The sequence below is a fragment of the Erigeron canadensis genome, chromosome 5 (assembly GCF_010389155.1).
Source record: "Erigeron canadensis isolate Cc75 chromosome 5, C_canadensis_v1, whole genome shotgun sequence".
In the NCBI taxonomy this organism is placed as follows: Eukaryota; Viridiplantae; Streptophyta; class Magnoliopsida; order Asterales; family Asteraceae; genus Erigeron; species Erigeron canadensis.
Genome location: NC_057765.1, coordinates 436,020 through 447,245, shown reverse-complemented (window position 1 = coordinate 447,245; position 11,226 = coordinate 436,020). Strand labels below are relative to the sequence as shown.

Genomic DNA, 11,226 nt, shown 5'->3' with positions numbered 1-11,226 from the left:
AATTTAAAATATGAGGTCGATACACAATTACGAGGTTGTTGCACAAATACGAGGTCGTATTATAAACACGATGTCGATACAAAATTACCAGGTCGTATTTTCAAGTTTTAAAATTTTGATTTGACTAAAATTTTTCGTGGTCGACTCACGAGTGTTACACCTTCGTTTAGTATGACTAAATCTGGAGCAAGTACAGCTCCAAGGAAATATATATAACAAAGATCGGATATAGATCTTCTTCATGACCATCCGACTAAAGATATATCTAGCTCCGGTTTACTCGGACACGACTTGGTAACAAGATTACCACAAATCTTCTCAAGAAGCAAATAAGATATTCTCAAAGGATGAAGAGATTTACCCTAATTCTATTACCCTGCTCTCCAAGTTATTTACCCTCTATAAATAGAGGAAGAAGCCATACGATACATTATCATCATCATACGCATAATGCGTACAATGACTAAACCTTCATCCATAGTTTATTCGACCTCCGAATAAACCCTAAATAATTCCTCAAACCCTAAGTCGAACGAATCGACTTAGATCACCAATAATAAGGCGTAAAGCGGTCTTTGATCATAGTGCGATTATTTGATCAAACAAATTGGCGCCATCCGTGGGACCTTCAAACTGATTCCAACGACACCCACCTACTATCATAATAATCAGTTGCAATGGCTAAACTGGGAATTGATCACTTATCGAAATTTAGAGGTGCAAGGAGACCGCAACTGCTTCAAGAGGAGCCAGAAATGAAGAGATGGCGTCACGGAAACCCACATATGCCAGTCTCAGGTCTCCAAGCGACTGCCTATGACGACGCAGCGATGGTAACTGAAAAAACATTGGAAGCACATGAACGGTTAAGAAAGGATTACGTGTCGGCAAAGGAGGGCCAAAGCCCAAATGGGCAAACAGCCTCTGGTCCGTACACCCGGATCCAAAAATCCGGATTGACGCATGCCGACCGCCTAACTTGCGAAACCTCCTGAGCGCTCCGCTAAGGGAAAGAATACACGGAAAAGATAGTATAAACATAGACGACCCGAGAAAAACACAAACAATACCAATGGTCCTGGCACTAAATAGGCCCATACCAGGGCCACTAGGCGGGATCATGATAGATTCGCTCAAGGGCCGCTGGATATAATACCGAATGGGTCTGATCTGGTAACGCCGCGTAAGAACCACGGTGGCTCTTTACCAAGTCCGCCCGGTCAATACCCAGAAAAAGTCGTAAAAATTTCACCATTTCGAAACAAGGGACGCTAGAAACAGGGAGTCCCAAACAGGGGAGGCTTGTGACAAAAATACAAGGCCAGAAGCGAAAAGGATCCGAGCTAAGCATACCATACCCCAGTGAGGCTAAGTCCCCGGAAGGACCGTCGGGGCAGGCTCCGGACACAACCTTCGTCGGGTCGATAAGTCGAGACAATACGAGAACAACACCCAGGGTGAAGACAGCCTAACACGCAGAAAACTTCGGAGAACAAACCAAGATGAGCGAAGGCGCATCTTCGGTGACACGAAAGGGTTTCAAATCTCTGGCTCTTTCGTCGACACGTCACCCGCAGTAATAATTTACAAACCTGAAGAAAAAATGTCTGCACTAATAGATAAGGGGATCACCGACGCTAGCATTTTAAACGTTGGCATTTTAAGACAACATGCATTCTCGTCGCCCAATTCACAATACTATGGTTTGGTTCACATATAAAGGCATAATAAGTTCCACTTCCACACGACGAATCTGTTAGAATATGAGCACATAAACATATAACAATTCACGAGTACGCAACGGAAAGAAACATATATATAATCAAATTAATTAACAAAGAGAGAATCGAAACGTGTACCTTTGCGCAAAGTTTCCAATAATGGACAAGTGGTTTAGCCAAAAACAAGTCAAAGGTAGCCAAATCTTACCAAAACTAGTGATGTAGTAGTAAACTTGCCAATTTTTTGGCTAAAAAATACTTACCAAAAAAAAAACAAATACATACTCCCACATGTCCTTTGTCAGCCAAAAATGGTCACGTGTCATTGCCCAACGTTCACTTTCATCGGCCAAAACTAGCCGATTTATCTTGTCAATACTTGCCGATAAAACTTGTCGATACAAGCCGATGCATATGCTATAGGATAGCTAATGAGCTGATGCTTGCCGATGGTTTTTATCGATAAAACAAGTCCACTACACCCTTACCCTAAGGTTACTATTGAGTTTGTTTAATAATTTCAGCCAATTTATTAATCACATCAAAAAAGGCTACAAAATGCTATGGAATTCAAATTGCGGTGTTACAAAATTATAATTAAATATATGGTCATTATTCTCTTCAAATTTTCGCTGTTATGTAATTGTCACAACTTTTTCTCCCAAAACACAACCAGAACAAGCGTCCTACCGACAATACCAAGGTGTATAAATTATTTGTACATTTACCATGAAAATCAGGGGGTGAGCTTTTAATATGAAAGGTATAAGTGTTTTTATGCACGTTAAATACAGCCAGCATTTCCCTAAATATTATTTATACACCATCTTAACACAAGCTACACATATCGCCTAGACGCCGCTCCCACTGGTACTCCTCGTTCTATAAAGGATGTGACTTCGAGAGTTTGGTCGAGAATTGGGCGGCGCTAATGATGTTGCCAAGAACGTGCCCAAATTCTCATCGTTGGTATCACTTTAAGAAATTAGTCATATAGAGTCATTTAAAAGTACTCGTAACATGATCACAAACTATAGTAAATCGTATAAAACTATAACAACCAAATTATATATGAACCTGATATCGATTTAGCCAATTCGTTTAACCGGATCCTTGTTTGGATTTTATCAATTTAACTAAAATAGGTAGCCATGTATAAAGATAGAAGTTTGTTCGATTACAATTTAATTCCATGCATCTAACTTCTACTAACATATATTGCGTGTTGTCTCTTTCGCTATGTTGCGTTTTTTTCTCATTTGTCAAGGTTTTGTTAACATATAAAGAAATTTATTTATGGTTTTCATATGTACACATGACTTTTGCCATACATCGTTTTTCTTTTACTTGTTTTGGTATCTTTGATCTAATATAACCTCCCCAAATTTAAAAATGTGTCTCTAGTTGTTGTCAATAACAAAAGTCACTTTTTTCTTTGTAATAATAAGAAGTGTCCGTATGATTCGGTGATGGTATATGTTGGCAACCAATATCTTCAATTCTTACATATATTAATTTCTTAATTTATAATAAATAATAATTCATTTCATAGATTGTTTTAATCCATAATCCGTATATTTAATAGTTCGAGTAATCATAATTACAAACGGTCAACATTAGCGGTGAGTTCTTGAGTTTATTAATGTAAAAGAAAGGAAATGATTGGAAGTGAATATCTTTCCTTCCAAATCACCTTAAATTTGGGCTGAAATTTTTTTAAGCAAAATAACACTAAATCTTCCGTCCCTTTCCTTAATAATCATTTCCTTTCCACCTTTAAAAAAAAAAAAAACTTAAGAACACAATTATTTTTGAAATCATTTGTAATCATTTCTTTTCTTCCCTAAAAAAGACTCGAGAACTGACCGTAGACGAGAGTTGTGAAAATTAACTCGATAACCTTTGCTTGTCAGTGATCGCCTAGGTAAAATTAAATAGGTGACTTCAATTTTATTTTATTTTTTTAATTTTTTACTTTTTAAATTAACTAATAAAACCTAACTAAACGTAATAGTTGATAGTCTAATCCTAACATGTAAGTCTATCTAAAAAATCTGGTTTTCCCAACGTCTTATTTGTTACTTGAGGTTAAAGAGTATGCGATCTATACACATCTATGCTTGAATATAAAACCCTTACATTTTATATATTTTTTTATCTATAAAAGGTAGGAGACTAAACATTTGTTTATATATATATATTAAAAATTAATATGCAAAAAATTTTATATTTAAATTTAGGTATCTAACATCAACACAATTAACATTTCTCTTGTTTTGTTTAAATTTAGGTATCTAACATCAACCCAATTAACATTTCTGTTGTTTTGTGATTTGGCTCAACTTGACCACCCAAACATTGAAAATAGTGTACTAATAATAATAGGGCATGAAGTAGAATGTGATGGAGAACTCGGCGAACTTGACCACCGAAGAAGAATGACTTTTCAAAAGAGATGGCCGATTTTCTTATTTTCGTAGGTGTACGAACGTACATGGGGGGATATATAAACAAAAACAAATGAAAGAATGCCACGTCAGAAAAGTCACGTTACAACGTGGCCTATTTTTTAAAAGATGAATGGCTATCTCAGTAGTATCTCCTATCCATCCATTCATTCACAACACAAACAAAGAAAGAAACAAAGAAAAGAGCGTGACCGTATTTTCATTCCATTTTCCCCCATTTTGTTTTCCCTTTGTTGAAATTATTCATTAATTTAATTTGTTTTATCCTCCTCCGGAAAAGTAAAAAACAAACACACCACAATGGCATGATATATATATATAAGGGGTACAGGTACAAGTGGAGGTTCATAATTGATTGTTGCAACAACAGCAGCGAAAATGGAATTATCGTTTGGAAACATGACTAGTACAAAAATGATATGTTTTACAAGCCCTACTTGTGTGACTACTACTATTAAAAGAAGAATGATGATGAAATGCAATTCTAATAATAATATTATGAGGAGAATGTGGCAGCAGCGAATTAAGAGCAGCGCAAAAAGCCAAGGAAGATGTATTGTAGTTGATGAAGAGGATTATGTGAAAGCGGGTGGATCGGAATTGGTGTATGTTGAAATGCAACAGAATAAGTCCATGTCTACTCAGTCCAGTCTTTCTGATAAGGTTGGTTGTTTGGTTGGTTGGTTTCCCCTTTTTTATTTAATCATTTTTTTTTATTATTTTTGCCAATAATTTAATGGATTTTTCCCGGATATTGTTAAAGTGTTGTACGTACGTATGTTTCTTATATTTGGGGGCCGTTATTTTTATACTATATAATATGTTCATGTCATAGAAGTGTCTTGTTTATTTTAATGGATTATAACTGTCTTCGGTTGAGCTTTCTAAATTTAGAAAGAAAAAAAAACCCGGCCATAGGGTAGCTTCAGAACAATTTATTTGCAGAGTTTGATTAGTATGGAATAAGAGTTGTGTGTCTGTGTGAATGGAATTAGTCTGTTGTGCAGCTGCCACGGATATCGATTGGAGAGGGTGTGCTGGATTTGGTTGTAATCGGTTGTGGTCCTGCCGGACTTGCTCTTGCTGCAGAATCCGCAAAGCTAGGCTTGAATGTCGGACTCATTGGACCCGATCTTCCTTTTACAAATAACTACGGTGTTTGGGAGGATGAATTTATAGGTAGGTACAGGGTACTTGACTTTATCATTTACATTTTAACCATGTTTGAGTAACAATTTTTTTTTTTACTATATAGTGACCTACTTGAGAAGGGGATAACTCTTACATAAAAACCAAACATCCAAGGTTTCAAATCCCACTAGGTGTAAACATGTACTAGGAGCCGTCCTCGCCTTCGTTTACCTGATTTATGTGGAGGGGCACTTTTCATAGACCTGGTGGATTAGTGACCCAAATCTGACCTTTTAGGTCAAACTTGTTTGGCTCTGGAATCATATTTGACCTAGACGGTGATCCAGATTTGATGCCAACATTTCATATTTGACAGAATCTGTAAACTGATCTCCTAGTAATCAATATTTATGGTATGTGTGAGCTTGAGTGAATTACGTTTTTTATATATATTTTGCAGGTCTTGGACTTGAAGGGTGTATTGAACATGTTTGGCGGGATACACTTGTATACCTTGACGACAACAAGCCCATCCTCATAGGTCGTGCCTATGGACGAGTTAGCCGTGATTTACTTCACGAGGAGTTGTTGACAAGGTAATGTTCTTCCTATAAGTTATTTTCCTTAGAAAACTTCATATTTGATTCTCTGTTGGGACTTGACAACCTTAGCAAATTGCCCAAGTCTGTTTCTTTTTGAGGCGATTTTAAAACGAAAATTTGTATTAATGTTAGGTGTGTGGAGTCAGGTGTTACATATCTTAGCTCCAAAGTGGAAAGAATTACTGACTCCCCAAACGGCCAAAGTCTCATCGAGTGTGAAGGCGGTGTCACAATTCCATGCAGGTATACTGTTTTTTATACTCCATAATTACATCTCTGTATTATGCTTGAAAGTTTTATAATGATACTTTGTTTTGCAATAGGCTGGCTACCGTTGCTTCTGGAGCCGCTTCAGGAAAATTTTTGCAGTATGAGCTTGGAGGTCCTCGTGTTTGTGTTCAAACAGCTTATGGTGTAGAGGTTGAGGTGAGGATGTACACTTGACATGTAACATTCACATTACCATCATTCATTTTTCTGCTTCATTTTGTCATAATTTTTGGGCAATTAACTTTAGTTTATCGCATAGCTGGATCGTTAACAATGTGCAACTTCTGTTATCTATTATGTACTGCAGGTCGAGAGCATTCCCTATGATCCAAGCCTAATGGTTTTTATGGATTATAGAGACTACACCAAAAATACAGCTCAATCTTTAGAAGCACAATATCCCACCTTTCTTTATGTCATGCCCATGTCTCCAACCAAAGTATTCTTTGAGGTATGCTCAATGCACATCTTGTCTGTATAACCTGGTCGCCACTTTTTTTGTTAAGCTCTATGATCTTGTACGATTGATGTCAAAAATAAAATTGTAGGAAACTTGTCTTGCTTCAAAAGAGGCCATGCCTTTTGATTTACTGAAGACAAAACTCATGTCAAGATTAAAGACAATGGGAGTTCGAATAACCAAAACTTATGAAGAGGTACCCACTGTTTCTCTCACTGAGCAACTTGGAAAGGATTCTGACTTCTACTAACTTGGTGTCATTTGGTTTTTTCAACGTGAAAGGAATGGTCATATATTCCAGTAGGTGGATCCTTACCCAATACAGAGCAAAAGAACCTTGCATTTGGTGCTGCTGCTAGCATGGTGCATCCAGCCACAGGTAACAAATTTTGGCAACTTTTTGGGATTCCCTTTTATCAGTTGCTTGATGCTTCAAATTGATTCCATTTCATGACATGTGTGACAAACAGGGTATTCGGTTGTCAGATCGCTGTCAGAAGCTCCTAACTATGCAGCAGTAATTGCGAAGATTTTAAGGGAAGGCTATTCTAAACAGATGCTTGATCCAGGAAGATACACAACAAACATCTCAAAGCAAGGTATTATAGCGGAAACATTTTTTAAGTTATCTACCCAGGTTAAAATGATGACGTGACAGTACATTGAACCATGTAAGTTTAAATGGCGTGGCACTGACTCGATGCCTAGAAACCTCTCCTTTTTTTTCTTAATTTTAAGTTTGAAATGCAAGGCTACTCAGAGTTTCAAACCTATGGGATTCAGACTTGATACCGCTTTTGAAGAACTCAAGTGTTCAGTGCTCGCCCGCTCCAATGGGATATGGTTCCTGGAAACTATTAATCTAAAAAAATATACCTTGACTGAAAATTTGAAACTTCTCCTTGTTTCTGTTCATAAAAGGTTGGTTACTAAGTAGAAACTTTGTTTAAGCTGGGTAATCTTTTTATGCAACTCGCCCACCTTGGAAGACCAGGTTCAAAGTTATGCACATGTAGCTCCATTCACAGAGTAAATAGCAGACCTGCAGAGCACATTGTTATGTACATCGGTATTTTTGTCGTGGTATATATGGTGTTTTGATAAAAAATTTTATTGTTATTACTTCAGCTTGGGAAACACTTTGGCCACTGGAAAGGAAAAGACAGAGAGCATTCTTTCTCTTTGGCCTAGCTCTGATTGTGCAAATGGATATTGAGGGCACTCGTACATTCTTCCGAACTTTCTTCCGCCTGCCCACTTGGTACAATCTGAATTTTAAACCTTTACAATCTGAATTTTAAACCTTACAGTTCATCCATCCACTTGATTTTTGCTTAATGTTATTTTCAATGACCCATGGTCGCTGGTTTATATATTAAGTGATTCCTGATCCTTTAAGAAAAGCCAAGTTTGGAACAAGAAAAAAGAACACCTGTGTTGGCATAAACTACAAAAGGAACACTATAGTTGAAAATATCAATATCGCTCGATTGGTAGGTGGAGGGTCATGTTTGCTGTTATTGGTCTTCTTAATGTGTTAAAATACTAGAATTTGATATGCCAAAAACTCCCATATTTCGAATCACTAGTAAACATGCGAGTGGCAGATCCTACAAAATTAGAAATGAAATTAGCCCCTCCACAACTAAGACTGGATTTGCTAATATTTTTTATTAGAAAAGCAATAGTTTGTTTGAGTATGGTGTCTTTTATCATTCGATACAGGATACATAGTGGAGTTTTACCTGATTTGTTAATAGCTATGTATTTTCATTATCTTGAAACTTTGCCTCTGTTTACGCTTTTTAACATTTCAACATTTTCGTTTTATCTTGTGTGTGAGGAGAGTCAAGGTAAATGGTGTAAACAAATAATGCTAATTATATGATGATGTTGTTTGAATGCAGGATGTGGTGGGGGTTTCTAGGATCTTCTTTATCCTCAACAGACCTAATACTATTTGCGTTTTACATGTTTATCATAGCACCTCACAGCCTGAGAATGGGACTAGTTAGACATCTGCTTTCTGATCCAACCGGGGCAACTATGATCAAAGCATATCTTACATTTTAGATCACTCTAGTCCCGATCGGTTTAGATTATACTAGGCACATCCTGCATATATATATATAACCTTTATGTGTGTTGTATCCGTACATCAACGCAAGCATCAATTATATTTCCTGGGAGTAATGATGATGAAGTGATTTCTTGTCTTGACCCGAGTGCACATATCCTGTAACTACAAGGGGGGTTGGATTTGCTAATATTAATACGGGTCATGCAAGGGGGATTGCCCCAGAAAGTTAGAAACTTGACGTCTAGTTTTATTTTTGGAACGCCAAACTATCCTACTACTACAATAAACTGCACGAATGCCTTGGTGTACCTCAATAACTTTATACCCTAGTGCCTGGTCATACCCCCGTGTGATTTTCACAGTTAGTTCACATGCGGGTGGATGGTGGTGCCGTGGTAGTTCATAGTTAAATTTGTCACTATCACAAAGGTAGGTATTTTTGGGTGTCTTCATAACAATTTTTGGGTTCTTTTAATGCACATACACGCGGTAATCGAGTTGAGCTTACTTGCAAGCTATCAGATAGACGCAAAATTGATTTGGAGTTAGTCGAGTCCAACTTGAGCTTAAGCTACTCTAGTATCATAATACGTGGCTCAAATAAGACATGTATAAGATGTTAATAAATTGGTATGTTAAGGTAATAACTTGTCTCTGTCTTTCAAATAAAACATTATGTAAAAGTACCATAGATACATCATCATGAGTAAGTGACTATTGTATCCAGAGGTGGCTCAACTTAATAATGGGCCTAAAATGAGTTGTGTTTCTGGAAAGAATGGTGTTTTAGAGTGACAAATATGTGAGTTTTTTTTTTTTGAATTACTTGTAACGGCTTATGATTTATATTTTGTAGTCTATAGTACGTATAGGATTTTACTATTATACGGTAAGGTGTTTTCTGATATCGAATACTGACTAACGGTTAAAAAAAATTAATCAGTTAATTAAAAACTGCGACTTGGTCAACTTGTGATTTAAAAATAAATTACTTCGTATCAAATTATTAGTGATGATCCCTTTTGAACCACGTGTTCATGTGCTTAACACCATGCATTTTGAAGCTTGCATAATTTTTTTATTCAATTCAATTATACATCCTTATAAAATATTCATAAACTATTTTACTAATATTTTTATGAGATTATTAAAGGAAATAAGTTCATTAGTTGACATATAATTTCATTAAGTTATCATACGGATCAAGAATGAAATAAATATCAGCAACACACAAGGACATTTACATGTATATATAACTTACGGTAGCAAACTTGATTCATGGAAGAAATAACACATATTTTTAACTGGAATATATTACAAATGTCACATAGTAAAACACTAGAAGACATCAAAGTGTATAAACGTTAAATATTTAGAAATAAAACTACATCTGTAGTTTTAACTGTTAGAGATTGTAAAAAGAATGCGAGATTTTTAAACATGTGCTTACAAGACACAAAATTAGACACATGTAATGAACTAATATATGTCATACATACAAATAATTACGTTTAATAAGCTTTAATGAAACACAAGACTTACCACTTTAGGATGCCGATTTTTATATTTCAAGAAACTAACATTAACCTTATTAAATGTGTCTACACATGTGGCTTGACCATTACACAAAGACGCGAAAGAATTAACTAGATAGAATTAACTAAGTTGAAAAGTTGAATATGTTTGACTTGACCTTTTTGTATATTGTGTGTATAAAACCTAAGAATGAAGTTAAGGACAAAAAGGATAAAGCTATCTATATACGGACGGAAAAAGAATAAAGATTGACGACTGAGATAAGAGAGTTTGTTTGTTTCTTTCTTTCTCAATTGCTTCCTTTACATCCATTCGTTGACCAACAAGGTTCCATTTCTTGACACACAAGTAGAGTAGTGTAGTAGCAGTCAGCTCTTTTTCTTTCTTTCTTTCTTTAATTTATTCTTATAAAGTTAGCCCAAACCGTTAGTTCAATTCCCTACCGCGTTAAATACTATTTTGTATGTATCACTATTTATCCCTTATATCTTCAATATAGCTACATTCAAACCTCCTCTATTTACTTTTCTTTTTCACAATGTAATAAACACAAACTACTACCATTTCAACTCTACTCTCTACATTCATAGATACTGTGTTTGGCAACTACTCCACTTCTAACGGTTTATACGAGCTTGAGTTTTTGGTTTTTTTAAGCTTAAACATACACACTATATATCTTTAAGTATGCATTGTTGAGTTTAACCATAATTAATTACACAAACGTCTAACTTTAAAAGTTAGAATACATATTTAAGATGACAAAGTTTTAACATATAAAATTGTTGCACCACATAACAAAACATGTTTTTCGATTCTTATTAAGTAGAGTTGTAATTAAAAAGATGAAAATAAGAATTTTTTTACTTTCCACGTATATATATTCCATATATGGTAAAAAAAAAACACACCGCCAGTATCATATAATTATATATTCTCATAATATCATTAGTAAAAT

The 11,226-nt window shown here is 35.6% G+C and overlaps 1 protein-coding gene across 1 annotated transcript; it reads left to right on the top strand.

Moving 5' to 3' along the window:
• The first annotated feature begins 4,360 nt into the window (after nt 1-4,360).
• Nucleotides 4,361-8,869, top strand: LOC122599521 (lycopene epsilon cyclase, chloroplastic). The gene is made up of 11 exons (XM_043772048.1): nt 4,361-4,852; nt 5,197-5,368; nt 5,781-5,916; nt 6,055-6,165; nt 6,246-6,348; nt 6,500-6,643; nt 6,741-6,848; nt 6,935-7,031; nt 7,123-7,251; nt 7,781-7,913; nt 8,560-8,869. The coding sequence occupies exons 1-11, from the start codon at nt 4,568-4,570 to the stop codon at nt 8,723-8,725; spliced, it is 1,584 nt and encodes a 527-aa protein (XP_043627983.1). The 5' UTR covers nt 4,361-4,567; the 3' UTR covers nt 8,726-8,869.
• The last annotated feature ends 2,357 nt before the right edge of the window (nt 8,870-11,226 follow it).